Source organism: Stegostoma tigrinum, chromosome 17, assembly GCF_030684315.1.
Source record: "Stegostoma tigrinum isolate sSteTig4 chromosome 17, sSteTig4.hap1, whole genome shotgun sequence".
NCBI classification, from domain to species: Eukaryota; Metazoa; Chordata; class Chondrichthyes; order Orectolobiformes; family Stegostomatidae; genus Stegostoma; species Stegostoma tigrinum.
The window spans coordinates 31,386,341-31,406,113 of NC_081370.1; the positions used below are offsets into that span (position 1 = coordinate 31,386,341).

A 19,773-nucleotide genomic window follows, 5' to 3' on the forward strand; every position below is an offset into this window, starting at 1 on the left:
TGTGCAGGAGAAGAGGAGGAGGAGGAATTGGTGTGGGATTTTGGGATTCCTGTGCCCAGGCTCCTTGATTCCAGGGAGGACCTGTTACTCGTTGCTTTAGTGCTTGACATTAATTTTAAAAATTGAAAATTAAATTAATGTAAATTAAAAGAGTGGACACAACAGTCTATGCCAACATTTACTCATCCTAAGTTAACCTCAAAAAGGTGGTGGTGATGTGCTATTTTGAGCCACCGCAGCCCTTTGGTGTAGGGATACCCACAGTGTTGTTAGGAAGGGAATTCCAGGATTTTGATCGAGCGACAATGAAAGAACAATGGTGTATTTCTAAATCAGAATGGAGTGTGGCTTGAAGTGGAACCTACAGATACTATGCGTCTATCGCTGTTGTCCGGTTAGATGGTTGTAGATTTAGAAAGTGCTGTTGAAGGAGCCTTGGTTAGTAGCTGCTAATACAGCTGGTCATTGCCAATAGAGACATGCATCAGCTGTCCAGGTGGCGGATGAGACCCCGACTGTCTGTTAAATTTTGTCCAATATCATGCAAGCAACACTCAATGCATCATGGCACTTCACAGCTAGCCGCTCCTTTAGTCAAACAGTTGTTGTTCCAGCAATGCTATTGGATCCAACCGATAATATGAAAGGTTGTCTAGATATGTCCCAAACAACAGAAAAGGATAATTTATTTGCCAGTCAATTTGCATGCTGTCAGACTCCCACATTCTGCAAAAAAATGTGAATAATCAACAATTCAAATCAGGAAACTTCAATTCACCAAAACTTGTTGTGTTTAAGTTCTAAATGAACCATTCAGCTCCACACTTCATCACAGTCTTCATCTAGACTAAGAGCAGGAGCTAAATGTTGAGGAGTGGTGAGGTTGGGTGCTGTCAACATCTAAATATAAAATCAGGGAGCCAGAACAAAAGCACAATCTTTGGAGTAAGAGGGAACAAATTGTCATTTTAACATTATGGCAAAATTAAAACTTTGATTTGACAGGGGAAGATATTTATTTTGTTGGAGCCCAGTATCACTATGTCCTCAGTCAAGCAAAAACTCCACAGGATCGAATTCCATTCATAACTGAAATCGGAAATAGCACAGGCCAGCCTACAGTCGCACATAGACAATGCTCAGACATAAACTTAACAGGAGGCAAAAACGTGTAGTAGGTAATGGCCATCTTCAATAAGTGAAAAGCCAGGCATCTCCCCTTAGCCTTCAACTGTACCTCTGACATCAACTCCCTGCACCATCAACATCTTTGGATCAATATTGACCAGAACTACACCAGTGATTAAATGCCTTGGTTAAAAGAATAAGACAGGGAGTCTTATCATCATCTAAAAGGTTCATCAGAACTAAGTTGCTCTTTCAAAATAATCCAACAGGCTCCATTCCCTTTGTTTTATCAAAAACATGGCATTTTTTCTTCATTTATTAATCATTCCTATTTGATGACTCTTACAGAATCTATATTGACAACTCTATCAGACAGTCCATTCCAAATTCTAACAATTTGTTTCTGTAAAATGGTTTTCCTCATGTTTCTCTGGTCGTTTTCACATTCCCCTTAATCTGTCCACTCTGGTCATCTCTGTTTTGGCTGTTTGAATCAATTTCTCTTTGTTTATCTAAAACCTTCAAGATAGTAAGCATGTTCCAAGTTGTACACATCTGGCCCAGAGGTTAAATTCACAGGTCTGAAAAATATCAGTGGGAAAGAAAAAATTTAATACGTAGATATGAAAATTTACTGAGCCAAATATATTCCAACTCCCCATACGCATACATATACTTTTGACCAGTCTTCTTTGTGGCAGTGCTATAGCAATTCTGTATTGATACAGGGCAAAGTTTCTCTTACACCAGATCAACCTTTTTACCTTATTGAAATGCTGGAAATTATAGAAATTATCTGAGTCTACTAATTGATATAAGAAGAATTTAGTAAATATTTCAATAGAATTATGGGCATACTGTGAAAATCTTTGAAAACACAGAATTTTGCTGACAGGTCATGGGCATCCCATTGAATTTTAATTTTACAATGTGTCAATGTTGGCTGTATATCAACATGGTTGAAAAGCAAATATTGAACTTGATATTATATGGCTAGTATCTTACAGTTTTACAGCACAGAAAAGAAAATCCCCTCAGCCAGTAATAAAAAAACCACCTAATTATTCTCATCTCATTCTTCAGCACTTGGACCATAGCCTTATATGAATTGATGTCACAAATGCATGTCTAAATACAGTTCTAAAACCTACTTCTTAAATATCATGAATTATTTTACTGCTCTTCTTTAAAATTACCACATGACCTTCTGAATAAGCAAGTTTTAACTCCACAGTTTTTTGTTACTACAGCTCCATCACCAACCTCCCTTTCCTCTCTAAGGTTCTTGACCAGTTTGTCACATCCTACATTTATGCACAGCATGTCAGAATTCCAGGATTGCAACCAACCTGGATTCTGTCCCATCATAGCAAAAACTGGTTGAATCAAAGTCCAGCAATGAGTTCCAATTCCCACCTCCTTCTGAGTGAAAAAAGTTTTCCGCTCATCCTCTTTAAACTTGTCCCTTGCCTTAAATGGGGGCCTGTTAGCTCAGTTGGCTGCACAGTTGCTTTTTGATAAAGAGTAACATCAACAGCATGGGTACAATTCCCATACCAGCTGAGATTACCGTGAGGGACTCTCCTTCTCAAACTCTCCCATCACCAATGGTGTAGTGACTCTCCAGTTAAACCACCACTATCATCACTCTCTAATGAAAGAGCAGCCCTTTTGTCTAGTAAGTTTATGGCAATTTCGCCTTACTTTTTTATCTTAGGTCTTTGACCCCAGTAATTGATTCCTTCAGCAAGGGGAAATGTTTCTTTGTGTCAGCCCCATCAATGTCCTTTATAAATTTCTACATCTCAGTCATGTCGCCCTCTCTTTTCCCTCTGTTCCAAGGAAAACAACCCTATTGTATCCAATCTCTCTTCATCTCTGAAACTCTCCAGCCCATACAAGTCCTGGGAAATCTCCTTTGTATGCTCTCCAGTGCAATCACAATCTGCCTAAAATGTCAATTCCAGGCACAATTCTCTAGCTCTGGCCTAACTAGCATTTGATTCCATTCTAGTTTAATCTCCCTGTTCTTAAACTCAATGCCTGAACTAAGAAAGGCATGTATCCAATATGTCTTTTTAACCACATCTACCTGTTCCAATACCTTAAGAAACCAGTGGGCATGCATACCAAGATCCCTCTGTTCCTCGGTGCTTCTCAGGGTTCTGCCATTCGTGATGTAATCCCTTGCCTTTTTAGCTCTACCCAACTCCATCATTTCCCATTCACCTGAACTGAATCCCATTTGCTACTAATCAGACCATCTGACCAACCAGTGCAAATGCTCCTGTAATCTCAGGGCACTATATATATATATATATATCACAAACAGCAAAGGCCCCAGTAGTGATCCCTGCAGAACTCTACCACATGCAGGCTTCCAGTCACAAAAGCACCCCCCATCCATCATCCTCTGTTTTCTGCCACTCAGCCAGTTTTGGATCCAATTAGCCAAATTTCCTTGGAGACCATGGACTCTTACCTTCACTGTCTCTACCCCATGTACACATCATCAAAAGCTTTGGTGAGGCCCAAGACTATGTGGAATACGTTGCCCTTATCTACTCACCTGGTCACCTGTTTGAAAAAAATCAGTCAATTTGGTCAGATTTGACCTTCCCTTAACAAAACCATGCTGTATTAATCCCTGCCTTTCCAAGTGCAGACCAATTCTGTACACCAGAATTACTTCCAATAATTTTTCAACCACAGATATTAGGCTGTCTTGCCTCCAGTTTCCTGGTTTATCCCTTGCTGCCTTCTTGAATAATTGTGCCATATTAGTTACCCTCCAACCATAAGGGTGGCATAGTTATTACTGGTGGAGAAGTGACCTGAGTGAGCAAGTAGGCAGCATAGAGGACATGCAGTGTTTCAGGTATTGTGGCTGTGGTGGATGAGGGAGAGTGGGGAAGATGTTATAGAGAATAGTAAGAGTGGTAGAGCATGAACCTTGGTGGAAAGTGAATATAGGAACACAGATAGAATGAGCTTGTGGTGTTGGAAAGAAGATGGTGTCACTTATGTAGCCACCTTCTGACAACACTGAGCACTTCTCTTGTTGGCTGCAACTGCTTTATCCCAGTTAGCAACTTTGGACCTAACTAGCATGCCTGGTGTTGTGGCCTCCACTGTTGGCCCTGTGCCAAGAGGACATCCCATCTTTGTGCTACCCTGTCCTGCAGGACCTTACTCGCATAGTGGGGCACCAATTTCCCTCTGTTGCCCATGTCCAGGGGAAATGTCAGAAATCATACAGGGCAGCTCTGGACTGATTGTTCTTGTCTGAGTCTATATCCTACATTGTTCAGTTTCCTATAAGATTCCTCATGTAGAGTTGATTTTATTGTAATAACGTGAACATCGACACTGGAGCATTATTGTCATAATTGTATTGTTTCAATTTAAAATAAATAGCTTTTGTAATTCTTCCTGATGTATTGAAAATTAACCCCAAAGGGTAATTTAATTTGTACCATTATCGCAATTTAACCTTTTGCATGTTCTTTCCTTACAGCTGTATGCCAGATGAAGATGAAACAACAGTCTCCTCTGTGAAAACTGAGATTGTTAATACGCTAACATCATTTAGCCAGTCATTCAGTCAGATGGTGGAACTAGCTTTAACACATGAAATACAGGTTAGTATCATATTGTAAATTATAGGCCTTTCATAATACTATTTTAATTGGTAGAAGAGGTAGATAAATTTAGTTAAAATGCCTTTTTGAAGGCCAGTTCTTAGTCATTAATGTAAGTATTTATTTATTCTGAGATTAATTGTGCCCCCTTAGCTTGCATGCATGGATATATGCATGAGTGTCAAAAATTTAAATTACTTTAGGTGATATAGATTCAAGGACTTCTTTAAAAAATGTATACTTTTCCTTGGTTTTTGTGGGATCTTGCTATCTTAAAGCCATTTCTAGTGGCATTAAATCATGAAGAAAACACAATAATTTATGGGTACTTTTATTTTGTTATTGTAATGAATCATTTGAAAATGTCTGGAATATATGATTTTAAGCATTATAGATTGTAATGCGTTAAGATATCTTTACGTGAAGATTAGAAAGTTTTTTTAAATATCTAGTTCATTGTTTATGTTAATATTTTAGAGTTAATTTTTATTTATGGGAAGACTAAAGCTATAAAGCAAAGGTAAACAAAATAGTGAGCTTCAGAGAATGTCAGCTCCTTGAAAGAATTGGTAGTTCTATAGATTATCCATATTTGTTTAATAAAGTCAGAGAAGCTTTAAAATAGAAGATGTCACTTCACAAAAGAAGAATTGGGCATGACATGTCTCTATTACTTACAGTAATAGCTGTTCATAGACATTTTTGTTTTGAGATGGAGCTAAATTAATTTAAAGCCCTTACTGAGCCCTGACCACTTGTAAAATCTGGTTGCTTGATCCGATCAGAGAAGAAATTGTAAATGAGGGATAATTGATCTAAAGGTCAGTTTGAGGACACCACAAGAGCAAGTTATATTGTTATGGACTTGATGGAGGTAAGGAAGATTGTTTGGTTTCAACTTACCTGGATGCTTGTTGAAGGCATTAATTGCAATTTTGATCTTAAATGGCTTGCAAGTCGCTGAGATAGCCAAGGTATATGATCACAATATAGAGCTGTGCTGTTAGCAGAGTTTATGAAAAACAAAACTAACTTCTTTATTCACTGTATGGAAAGTAAGTGAAGGTTAATTTCAGTCTGAAGTTTGTGAGGGAACAGAATCTTCAAGAATGCCTAGATTGAATCCAGTGGAAGAAACTACAATTGCTGTCCACAACGTCTTGTGCCAAAGGAGGGAACATGCACAGAAGCTGAGAACAATTGAAAAAAGTAACTAGTATAAAGGATTGAGGCATCCATGTTCAAGAGATGGTAGATTCAAATCTAGCCTCTAAGAATACTTTTTGCTGAGGAGAAGCCATTGGAGGACTTGTGTGGCTTCTACAGAAATAAATCAGATTCGTGTATCTTCTAAGAGAATTTTCATATCCTAGCATATGTGGTTATAAGTTATAACGTGAGCTCATCATAATTGCTTTGTTTAATTTGTTTGAGACAATAAAGTTTCTGTCTTGCATTTTTCTTTGGCATTGTTCTGTTGGTTAAATTGAGGTACTCAGATTTCTCTTTAAATGTTAGAGCTTTCGTACTGGATCATAGCAAAGTGAAATTACATAATCCTTAACCTCTCAATGGGATGTATATGGGAAATTATCGGCATTGAGGCAAGTATTTTAGTCTTCAATTGCTAATTTTATTGCTTAAATTTCTTAGGATTATGCATTGGAACAAAACGACAACCAAAAGATATTTACATTCAAAACAATTATAGTTTTTTTTCTGGACCTCAATGTATGTAAATGTAAGATATTGTGTATGTATTCCCTTTCAGAAATACTATAGGACAATTTTATAGTTTGCTGGTGAAAAGAGATCATGTTTTAACAATTCTGGTTATTACTTGCAGACTGAAATGCCCAATATGGCCTTGAAATGTGCACATCTGCCATTTTTGTTGTACAATGAGGTTTACCTCAAAACTTATGATTCTGAAAAATAAGCAAAGGTGTTCAGAATTAAGTTGAAGAGTTTTGCATTTATTTTATTCGCCATTGCAAAAATCACAGACCAAGGCATTAAAGCAGGTGCAATTGTTCTCAAAGTGACAAAATTAAGTGCTTTGGAGTTTTGTATCAATTTTGCAATATTGTAATATGCAGTGAAAGAACGACAAAGTACATCTTATCCACTCCAGTGCTCTTCACAAAGTCTAGTCCTGTAGTTGTAGAAATTTGAGGGATTTGGTGGAATCTCAAGTGATGCCAGGTCACTTATTTTGTGAGTTAGATGATTAGATTCAAATGTAAAGTACACCAGATGTTTAGAAGGCTGTGTTTATTGGCTTTCCTTTGTGTTTGACTTCTCGTGAATTTTAATTGTGTTTTAATGTGTCACTCTTGGTGTATGAAAGTTGAAGCTATGAGTGTGCTGAATACATTTTGTATTTTTGGTAGTTATGATATAGTCAGTGGCTGTCTGATTATGAAATTGTAGGGACGCTAAAAGTGCCGTTTATGATCACCACACTTTCCAGAATCTTGTAGGAGGTGAGAGTCATTCGCCTCTTTGGTCCAAGATATCAAGATCTTAGGGATCAGATAAAGTTAACAGAAAGATGTTAATTTCATTACTGGACTATATGCAGAGGAACTTCAAGAACTCACGAACATTCTTGACCCTTCCTTTGATCGTCTCTAGCTCTAACTCTCTGTCCACCTATCTGTGTTACTGTTGTGCCATCACCGTGGTGGGTGGTGAATATCATGCTGTTCCAGGTAATAACCATTTCAGATATGTATACAAAATCTCTCACAAGTCATTGTACCAATTATTAGATTATTGTTACATAATAAGCATTTGGTTCATCCCAACTGGTAACTGGGTTAATGTCTCTGATGTATTGGTATAAGATTCCTTCAATTTTGTTTCGGAGTGCCTTCTGCTGTATGTATTATGCAAGTGCTTTGTTCATTTTTGATGCTCTGGAAAATCATGTCTTTCTTTGTTTTGATCAAAACAGTCTTAAAGAAAGCAACAAGTCTAGTATTATATCAAAGGTGTTGTATTAAGACTTTCCAAATATCTGAGATGGCAAAGAACTAAAGTCTGTGAAGTTAATGACTTGTACGAAATAAAGTGCAAATTTACATACACTGCATCATCCCCTGTGCCATCAAAGTGATCACAATAAGTTGTGAAGTTATTCACTTTGGAAGCAAAAGCAAGAAGGCAGATTACCACCAGAATGACTGTAAGTTGGGAGAGGGGGGTGTGCAGCAGAACCTGGGTCTCCTTATGCACCAGTCGCTGAAGGTAAGCATATAGTTGCAGTAGGCGGTTAAGAAGGCAAATGGTTTGTTGGCCTTCATTGCAAGAAGTTTCGAGTACAGGAGCAGGGATGTGTGGTTGCAGTTTCACAGGGCCTTGGTGAGACCACACCTGGAATAGTTTGTGCAGTTTTGGTCCCCTTTTCTGAGGAAGAACGCTCTTGCTCTCATGGGAGTGCAGCGAGGGTTTACCAGGCTGATTCCAGGCTTGGCAGGTCTGACATATAAGGAGAGATTGACTAGGTTGGGGTTGTTTTCATCAGAGTTCAGATGAATAAGGGGGGATCTCATAGAGCATTGTAAAATTCTAACAGGACTGGACAGGGTAGATGGAGGGAGGATGTTCCCGATGGTGGGTGTGCCCAGGGGTCACAGTATGAGTATTCGGGTGAATGATTTAGGACGGACATGAGGAGACATTTCTTCACCCAAAAGGTGGTGAGCCAGTGGAATTCATTATCACAGGAAGTAGTTGATGCCAGAACATTGAATGTATTCAAGAGGCAACTAGATATAGCACTCGGGGCAAATAAGAACAAAGGTTACGGGCAGAAAACAGGATTAGGCTAATGAGCTGGATGATCAGCTTTGATATATGAAGAATGGCAGAGCAGGCTCGAAGGGCTGAATGGTCTCCTCCTGCTTCTATCTCCTATGTTTCTATGTCTTCTTCCCCTGGCTCCCATTGTCTCCTGGTGTACTCCCACGTTCCACAGCTGATATGGAGGAATTCTGCTCAGTCATGGAAACTGTTAGTCCTGGAGATTTGTTCAGATGACCTCGCTTCTGTCTGGATGGGCCAGACATGCCAAGGGTCTTCTTACCAGAAGCAGACTGACTTTTCTTGATGTGAATTTCCAAGGGTTAGGGAGACTGGGCAAGGTGGAAATGGAGGGCCTTGTTCCCCATGGACGGCCCTGAGTAGTGATTCCTGATGGTGCTGCATGCGATTCCTCCACTGATTGGGTGTTTCCTGGCACTGTCCTGAATAAGGAGAACCTGGAGTGCATGCCAGTCTCTCTGTCCCCCTGTCATCACGCCTTTAGTCCTAAGGAGTGGACGGTGAAGTGCAGGTTTATGTCCTCTTTAGATTCGGCAAGTGCTGAACATGACTTTCTACGATAATCGCCAACCTGCCCATGGAGGCAGACAGACAGTTGCGTGATTGGCTGCAGAGTTGCAGCTTCTGGGTGATGGAGGACTATTGCATCCCACATACCTGTCTGCCTTTTGTGTCTGCCATTCCCATCTGCCATTCCTGTCTGCCGTTCCAGTTTTGCTCTGAGCATCTGAGTGAAGTCCCTGATTGCTGATACCACAGTGTCCTCTCCTTCCTGGGGCCGAGCAATTGTCTGATCTCTGGCAGTCCTCCAAGTGCCAGTGGCCTGAGGCATTTATAATCCTCAGCCAGATATGAGGCTGATGCCATGAGGTGCTCACCAGAATGTGCTCTTATACTTTCTGAAGCTAAGATACACATTCGGGTTCCAGTAGCTGAACTGATGAAGGGTGTAAGAGGCAGCCTTGCTAATGCTTCCTTTGAGGCCTCAGTACTCTTCTCTTCAGGGCTTGAGGATGCAGCTTCAGATGAAGCTGGGCATTTCACTGTGAAGGTTGTGAACATGCTAGCTGAAGCTGAAAGATTTGAGAGAGAACGTAATGTAGCCAGTGGTAAGAAGTGGTGTGCAGTGGATGATGTTGTCAGTTGTTTACTGTGGAGACTTGCAGTGGAATGCAGAATGGTACACATTCAGTTGGTAGGACATGGCTGTATCAGCCTGCCCATAGGAGCCAGAATTATTTCCACATATGGGATGAAGGGCCTAATGTCCAGCACCCTTCCACCTGCGTAGATTCTCACTGCCCTTTGTGGGCCCTCTTCCCCTGTAATAAGAGAAAGGCAGGGATTGATTGAGATGAAAGTGGGTGGCACAGTTCTTATTCCTGATTTAGTGGCCAAAAATGGTGAAGTGGCCTGAGGAAGTGAGGAGGCATTGGAGAGGCCATGCAGAGGTAGTGGCGTGGGAGAATTTGATGGAAGAGAGGGAGGGAAGATATTGCAGGCAAAAGTGAAAGTGGCTCAGCATGAGCCTTGGCATGGTGGGTGGGTGCAATAGCAGAGGTGTGGAAACAGACAAGAGTATGGCACTTACCATGTTGCAGTGGAAAAGATCACTGACCTCATCACGGTACTATTGACTGTTCCTCTGGACTGTGGAGATGGGACTGCTGCCAATGTCAGGGATCATGTTCTCCTCTGCTTGTCCTCTGTGATGCAGATAGCCTTTTTCTGCATCCTACTGTCTCCCAGAACCTCCAGATCCATGTTAGAGAATTGTGTAGCCATTTTCTCCTTCCCTGACATGCTCAGAATCCGTCCAAGTAGGGCAACTACAGAAGGCCAATGTTTGCCTGAGTACCCAGTGGTCTTTGAAAGGGTGGGTGGGTGCCAGGGATACCAGACTTTTATCAGATATCCACTGAATAATGAGTTGTTGTGGGAGTGGTCTGTGGCGTGATAGATGCCATAGGACTGAGATAACTAGTTTGAGTTATTGCTAGAAAACTTGTTTGGCTTCATGGCAGAAGTCCCTCTGCAAAAAAAAACACTCAATACAATTCAGACTTAAACAAAATAACTAAGACTCAGTTATCTGTTTCAGTGGCTGGACACTGTTTATAACTGTGATGATTTCTTTGCATTGACAGAGATTTATGATCTCTTGTGATTGTCCTCCCTGTTCTGTCTTCTTTTCTTGAGTTTCTTTCATTGTTTTGTTCTTAAGGAAATATATTCTGCCAAGCTCCTTAGCCAAGCTTTCCTCTGTTCTAATGGAATGATCTATTCTGCTCTGGACCCTCTGATTCTTTTACCAAATTGAATGGTTTTCCCCTGAGTGCCGCTACCTTTTGTCTGTAATAAATCTGTTAAAGTCTCATCGACAATATCTACAACTATGCATCTCTACGGAATTTTGTCTTCAAGACTTCACGTGCACATTTCTCAACTAATCTGTGGAGGTCATTACTAAAATCATCGATTGATTCTCCAAGATTCTAGATTGTTCTCTTGAATTTTGCTCTTTCCAGAACTTTACTAGTTCTGAGATTAAAGCAGTTGTCAAAAGCTTTTTAAAATGGCATCAAATTTATCTACTGCTTCATTAACCTCTTTTCAGACAATTATGTAATTCACAGTGCTTCTAAGGAAATAAAGACTGTCATCATTGAATTAACATGGTCTACATTGCTTTTACTTTCAAATTTTGAAGAAATTCCATATCTTAAAAGTTGTTTCTTTATAATCCTCAATTCTGTGCCTGATTGGATCTAGTTCTGTAATTAAATTTTCCTGGCAATGAAGATTAGAGTGCTCTGTCTCTCTGTGATTACCCAATATCCTTATTCTTTGTTTTAAATTGTCTTGCAGTAAAAGAGGTTTCTCCATTTCTTTTGCAGAAGCTTATGACTGCGATGACGGTCTCTTTACCCCTCAGAAAACTGTCTTGCAGACCAGAAGTATTCATCTAAAATCTTAGCTGGAGATGTCCTGATCAGGTTAATTTCCAAATGATGACTCTTCTTCCTCTGTACTCCCAAAGCCTAGCTTCATAGCCCTTCTTTGGTGTCACTTTCTCACTTCTGCCTGTGGCACTCATGCATATTGGAGTCTTCACACATTGGAGCTGTAGAGGATTTTTTTTAGCTGATTCAGATTTTTGCATTATTTACTCAACTTTGCCAACTTGTCAAAGCTTTTTTCATGCAGTCTTCAATCTCTACTCAGCTCATTGCCTCAGTTCAGGAATCAGGACCATTCACACACCCTGCTGCCCTGCAGTGTAGCCCAGGAATTATGGATTTTCTGTTTCTTTTGCTCTATTACTCCTATGGGTATGCTCCAGAGTTCTTGAATTTTCTGGCACTTCTTCCTTCAGATTTAAGTTGGACCCTCCTGAAAGTAGGTTTTTGAATTTTTTACTTTTTTTTTCCAGCTTCCTCCATTGGTGCTACCATTTTGTGACTATGCTGTCTGCCTCTAGTTGTGCTTGATGGAAGAATGCCATCCATCTCTTTGACCTAACTCGAAGAGATCTTATGATTTGGGTAGAGTTAACAAAGGTATGTTTCTTACATTACGACACTAACTACATAAAATCTTCCATGTCTCTTCCTTTGAGTGCCTCTGTCTGACTGTCCTTGTGCCTGTCTGATAGTGGATGGCACTTTCTACACACATTCAGATATTGACCGTTTCATACCCACATTCTGAAGCTAAGATTACACAGTGTGGAGCTGGAGGAACACAGCAGACCAGGCAGCATCAGAGGAGCAGGAAAGCTGACGTTTTGGGTCAGGACCCTTATTCAGAATTTTTTTTCCCTGAAGAAGGGTCCTGACCTGAAACGATAGCTTTCCTGCTCCTCCGTTGCTGCCTGCCCTTCTGTGTTTTGCCAGCTCCACACTGTGTTATCTCAGACTCCAGCATCAGCAGTTCTTACGAACTGATTCTGAAGCTAAGTTTGGTCTGCACTCTCACCTCCGTGAGCCCTACCTTTAAGGAGTTTTAGCTGTGGTGCTACCCAGTGTACACAGGGAAAGAAGGAAGAGATTAGAGAATATAGTACCCTTTCTGCTGTGATCAATCTTTGCATGTCTTTTGACCCTGGTCATTTTTAGGGGTATCTTGGCTCACATATGTGGTATTCAGTACCAGTTAGGTAAGTTGGCTGGATAGCTTGCTTATGATGCGACGCAATGCCAACAGCATGGATTCAATTGTCACACTGGCTGAGGTTACCCTGAAGGACTTTCCTTCTCAACCTCTACCCATGGTGACCCTTAGATTAAACCACCACCAATCACTTCTGCTGAGAGAGCAGCGCTATAGTTCTCTGGGACACGGTGACTTTGCCTTCATTTTCACTCTGATCACTGGGATCTTTCCTTTGTTTTTATATTGCTACCACCTGGTTCAGTATAGAGATATCTGCATTTTTTTTCTTGACACTGGATTTTATGTTCCAGTATTGGTAAATTAAAAGCTCAAAAAATTTCAGTGTAAGTTCTTGTTATCCCGTTTAAAATGAAAATCAGTTTGAGAGTTACTTCAGTGAGATTCTGCAAACTTCCCAGAAGAACAAAAGTCTTAATGTGCTTTTGTTTTTCAAAATGATTTATCACTTTGTTTCAGCTGGGTTCAGGAAACAAACATAATGGTCTCAGTGTGATATTTACACATTCTTAGCTCTGCTGGGTGCCTTTTTATCATGCTACTGAGGTGAAAACTACATTATTGTAGCAAACAGTTTTTGTAATATAGTGTTACAGTTTAGCAGTAAAAGCACTTGCAAACAATGATTTGAAATAACAGTGTGGTGCACTTCAATGAGAGAAATGAACTGTAAGTACATTTCCTCATTGCAAATTTCTGATTTAAAAAAGAAGTAAGTGTAACCTACTAAAAATACAGAAGTTATGAAGGAAGATGGGCATTCCCATGTTGATTTGCTCAACATTGACTACATCTCTCTGAATTTCTATTATAGGTCTTGTCCATCTTATTTGGAATATTTGAGAGGACATAGTATATCACTCTGCTTTTGTTGACATGCACAAGAAATATATCTGGCCTCTTGTGTATCCCTGATTTTTATCACTCTCGAGTCTTCAGCTCATCAGCTTTCATTGTCCAAAGTATGCTATCAAAGAAAAGCTATCCTTGAATTTATTTTGAATTGTCTCTTTGTTCCAAATTACTCTTTCACTTATCAGTATAATTTGGTGACATACATACCTTTTAACAGTTGCGGACAGAAATTCATTTTCCCAATTTAAGAGGAAGATGTACTTTTCAGATGCTACAGGTTCATCACCCATCATTATTGCTTCAATTTATAATTTGTGACATCACTGTACCACTGGTCATAACGGGTTGGCCTCTGGTTCCATGCCTCTGGAATATCCAGAATGTTACTGGCTGCTATCAAGTGTGGAGGCACAGGATAATATTTCTGTGGTGGGAATTTGTTTCTGGGGCCCCTGGGCAGCTTGCAAATGTTGAATGTGGACCATTCCAGGCTTCCCTGTAATTCATCTTCAATTTGATAAATGTATCAGTTAAACAGAGACTCCACAATGGGCCAGTCAGTTACGATCTATGTGTTGGAGACCACGGTTGGGGTTTGTTGCGGTGGTGGGGTTTGGTGGTAGTGTGGAGTGTTGGGGGGGTGCACGTTTGCTTTACCTTGTTGCTTTGCCATTTTTTCTGCTTTGACTCAATCTCAGATGGTTGATGACAACTTGAGATTGGTCTGTGGCAAGTATAAGGTATGACCTATCATACATCAGACTGGAATCTTTCCAATCTTAACAGAGTGTGAGGTGAATCAATGTGTGAAAAGTAGTAGGGTATGAATGGATTGTTCAAATCTTTCCACCTTCAACTCAGATGGTCCTTTATGACTTTTTGTATTTTTCAACTCCAGCGTTCAATTGCAGGTTGCATCATCTTGTCATATGGTAATGAATTCTGCAGCTTGCTTGGAACTCTGTGTACTGAATAGAATTAAATGCAGCCTATTGTCTGCAGTAGCAGTCTATAGCCTATTTTGTAAACAACCTGTCTAGAATGTCAATGATTGAAATGGAATCTGCTTGCAATTCTTCAAAAATTCCACCTTGGAGTTGTTGCTGTAGTTTTGTTAGGCATTGACATGCCTGTAAAAGTGCAGAACCTGGTCTAATGGACTTTTTTCCACTGAGTTTCCAAGTTAAACAGTTTCTAATGAACTCTTCTAAACTGCATTCTATTGCTAGTTGGCAGACTCCTTCATGGGATTGTTGTTTCTTCATAACACGTGAATACTTTATACATTAGGGTAGTCCACATGCAATCAGACTCAGTCAATCTGTAGAGGAGCCTAAAGAGAAATCCTGCTTAATTTGTGGAGAATGAGAGTTCCCCTGAGCTTCACAAACCAGCCTGGACCAAAGCTGCTCTGCATACCAATCCCATCCTGCCTTTTGTTTTGGACCACAAACTGGCCTTCAAAGCCATTGACAATACTCAATATTGCAGTTGTCCGTTGCCCATGGGGACTTTTGATATTATGTGGTACATTTATTGTGCTACAGGCTGCTGATTGAACACTGGAGGGGCATCGGGTGGCTGACAGGATTTAGCGGCATGGGTATCCAGAATCTACATCGGTGTAAATTCTACCCCAACCTGTTTTACTCATCAAATATGAGCTAATAGGAAGCCATTGATGTACCTGAGAACTCGCTTTCCAGGTTGTTCCTCATTTAAACAACCATCATGCAGAAAGCTCCTTTCTGATCTTTAGCTGATGTCAATTTTTACAGAAATAGGTGAAGCAAACACACTGCAGTGATACAGGGCATAGGAATCAATGTCAGCACATCCAAATCACGGAAGCAGATCAATGCTTTGTAATGAGACCAGAAAACAATCAAAGTAAGGGCAGGGAAGGAAGACATTTCATCTCCAGACTATCCTCTTAGCACTCAACTGATGTACTTGGAGAAGAATAAAGAAACACCAAACTTAGTTGTTTTGTGAAAAATCAGTAAATTTTGTTCCTCTTCTGTGGAACTTACACATTGAAGGAAATCTGCTTCACACTTCCTCAGTAAATTCAATGACCACAATAATAGACCATTCAAAAACACTACTTTAATTCAGGAGCAAACATTTATTTTGTAAAATTGAGATGGCATTATGTTGTATTTGTAGGAGTTTCATTGATTCTTCATGAGCATATTATTAGTCTATTGCTCTTAGGATGTGATCAATTATGACTTGAGCCTGCTATCCTCACCTTTAAGCTTGACATAGTTTTTTTTTCTTGATTTCACTGTTCTTATTGTCTTTTTGCATTACATAGAATACATATACCAGGTAAATTGTTGGTCAGCGTTAAGGAGTGAGTCAGCAACCACTAGTCTCAGTCTATTTCTTAGCGAGCCAATTAACAATTTGATGTGAGACAAGATAGTACCTAGTCGACTTTGATGAATGATGATTAGGGACAACCACACCTCAATAAAATAAATGAAAGGGCAAAATAAAATAACAGAAATAAGGCTGCTGATGGAGAGGATTGATGGCTGAACCAGCAGCTAGTCAATATAACTCCTCGACCCTTAACCACTATTGTTCCAGCAACACATTGGTTACTTTGAAAATTTTGTAGCAAAACATTCTAAATGTACTTAAATATAAAGAGCCTGATTTTAAACTCTGGCCAGACAATGGACAGATGACTGGAGTTGCAATTGCACATCCACCTGGTGCCCTCTTTGACAGGCCAACAGTAATCAATGGCTGGGACTCCTTTTACTGCAGATGGATACAGGAAAGCCTGAATTCAATGTGGCACACTGTTTGGGACGGGCACAAAATTTCTTGACTTCTGTGCATCAAAATTCATATTAATGGAGTAACTACAACCAGAGAGGTTAAGGTGCTTTGTGCATACTTGCAAAGGGGTTCTAGATACATTATCAAACCTCTTACTTGAAGCAGCAAGGTGTTTGGATGACGCTTGTGAAGGATCAAAACTAATCATGATAGGTGAATCAGTTATAGGAATTGAGTGTTAAGTTCAAAATCATAAATTGGGAGCACAGTGATCCCATTCCCACCTTATGGTGCTCTTGAAAAGTAGCTTTCTAAGTTCAATTATAACATGGTATTATCTTTGAAATTGTTGAAGACGTTGTGACATGAGAGTATTCCATTTTGAATGTTTAATGTTAGTTGAGTGAATTGACTATGTAATAGGATAAATTTAAATGTTCTTCCGATTCAATAACCATTTGTATTTATGTAATATTAAATAAGAATAGGAATCCTGAAACATAATAAAGAGATCAATATTGAATATCAACATGATTTTAAAAGGACCTGAGGAGCAACTTTTTTCAAACAGAGGGTTATTGTGTGTGTGGAACAAGTTTCCAGAAGAAATGGTAGAGGTGGATGCAATTAGAATATCTAAAAGGGTGATCTGGATGAGTATATGAATAGGAAGTGTTTAAAGGGATATGGGCCGAACAATGGCAGATGGGATAGGGGATGTCTGGTCGGTGCGGACGAGTTGGACTGTAGGGTCTGTTTCTGTGCTGTACAACTCTATGACTCTATGTGATCTATCCCACCACTAGACAGGAACCTAAATTTGCCATTAGCCCAGAAGACTGTAGGGCTGCTTTCTCATTCGAGAGAAGTGACTGATGGGGAGTTTAACTCAAGGGTCACCCATGTATCCAGTGAAAGAAATGTTGTTAGCATCACTCTGCATTGCAAACCAGCCACCCAGCCAACTGAGCTAACCAATACCCAAGACAGGGAAACCTATCTAAATATTAACAGGAGCTGGTGCTATGATGAATTCTACATCCTATTACAAGTACATTTTATACTAAAAATAAAGATGTCACACCTCAATACAATTAATTCAGTGATTAACAAAGCTTCTCTAATCTTTTAGAAATGCAACAACTTTCTTTTTTAAAACTCATACATTGACATGAACAAGATAAAAAAGAAAATGGGGATTATGACAGCAATAGTACATTATATCATTGCTATTTTAAACACCAGAACTTAAGGAGTAAATTCCATTTAAAAAAAAAACTAATATGATATATACACATCTATTTGCTGCCTAATGACATGGCCAATGTTACTTTGTGTGATATAGGTAGGGTTATTTATAAGTGAACATTTTATAGGAGTACCTTTACAGTTGGTTTACTATTTTCTATTGTTTGTAAAGTTTTATGAGCATTAATAGTCAGAAAATGTATTGTCTGACTCCGAACATGTTATAACAGGAATTTCTCCCGTCTTTATGTTACTGAGAATATCCTAGAAGAAGCTATTTTTAATCAATTTTCTTCCCATTGCTGAAAACAACAAAATATGTTTAATGTAATGAACTTATACTAGTAATGTTGGAGTTAGTTTATTAAAGAATAGGTCAAAAGTCCCTTTCTCAGACCTGAGTTAATTTGTTTTCATATAATAATCGGCCTCAATCAGTTTGTCCCATCTGGCACCTGGTGACTGCATGACTGAAAATAGTTCAGATTGAGTTTGTTAGACATCAATCCTTGAACCATTACCAAACATCATTTTCTTCATGGTGTCTGGAATCTCCAACATGCTAACAATCATATGTCTTCTCTCTTTATCCATACTTTGTGTAACACCTGGTTCAAAAACAAATAATGGTATTACCTAAACTACCCACACCAACCTTCTCTATTAGTGATACTGGGTCTTGCTCTGAGGGATTACAGGTATAGGTCAATCTCTGGAAACTTGCTCTAGTGGCCAGTTTTACAGTGGAGATTAGCTAACAGACCTAATGTGCCGCCTCGTTTTGAGCAGTTTTAATGAAGGGGTTCAGGTTGTCCTCTTCTATGGTTGCAGCCAAAAGACTGTCATGTTCCTGCAATTACAAACTTTGTACCACAGTGATATTTGCGTATAATTTGTATACAGTCATGACAATAAACCTCTGTGAAGGATGGAGGTTCCACATTTTGGAAGAGATCGTAACACTTGATCATGATCATGATCATGACACAATGGGTGTATGGTGGCTCAATGGTTAGTACTGCTGCCTCACAGGACCAGGGAACCAGATTCAATTCCATCTGTGAGTGAATGTGTGGAGTTTGCACATTTTCCTCGTGTCTGCATTGGCTTTCTCTGGTTTCGTCCCACCCAGTCTAAAGATGTGCAGGTGAGATGGATTGTCCACGGGAAATACTGGGTTATAGGGTAGGGGTGAGTCTGGGTGGGACACACTTCGGAGGGTCAGTATGGATTTGACAGCTTGAAATTTTCCACAAGCGTTCAATCGGCAAATGGTGCTGTGTCAATACTTTCCAAGAAAATTTATAATTGCTGCCCTAAAATCATTAGTGCATGCAAATTTCTTTGTGTTTGCTACTTTAGAGGTTTGCCTACAGAAACTTTGTACCTCTCTTTTCCTTAGTTGTTTACCGTATGGAAAGGGCAGATTTCAAAGTGTCCTGCATGAATAATGTATTGACATATAATTATTACTGAAAATGTAGGTGTAGCAAAGCCTAAAATCTTCCAATACCACAAATTAAGATTGTTGGACTCTATTAGCCAGCCTAACAATGATTTTTTTTTGAAAGTCCTTATTGAGCACAGACCCACATTGAACCAATGTGTTGCTAGAATCCATTGGATGTGTTCAGTGGGATTAAACAGTTGAATTTGGTTTTATTTGTTCATTAGATATGCATGTTGCTGGCTAGGCTTGCGTCTATTGCCCATTCCTATTTGCCCAAAAGGTAGGTAAGATGCAACTACATTGTTGTGGGTCCGTAGTCACATATGGCCATATTAGGTAAGGATGTCAGATTTCTTCCCCTCAAGCACATTAGTGAAACAAATGCTTTCTTTTTAAAAAGTGGCCATCATCAGATTAGCTTTCTATTCCAGATTTCCAAACTTGAATTCAAATCTCACCATATGACTTTGGGGGGATTTGAATATATGTCCTCAAACCATTAGCCTGGTGTTCTGGATTACTAATCCATTGCCATTATTTCTGTAGAGGTAGTACTGCAGATACTGGAGCCAGAGTCAGAGCTTAGGAACACAGCAAGTCAGGCAGCATCAGAGGAGCAGGAAAGTCGATGTTTCAAATTGGCACCCTTCGTCA

General features: G+C 39.6%; 1 protein-coding gene across 1 annotated transcript in view; it reads left to right on the forward strand.

Annotated features, from left to right (window-relative positions):
* The window catches only part of LOC125459436 (protein inscuteable homolog), a 410,574-nt gene that overhangs the window by 223,369 nt on the left and 167,432 nt on the right, over positions 1-19,773 (forward strand). The window contains exon 5 of the mRNA XM_059651868.1: positions 4,646-4,769. Coding sequence (XP_059507851.1) covers positions 4,646-4,769 — 124 coding nt within the window. The remainder of the gene's footprint in view (positions 1-4,645; positions 4,770-19,773) is intronic.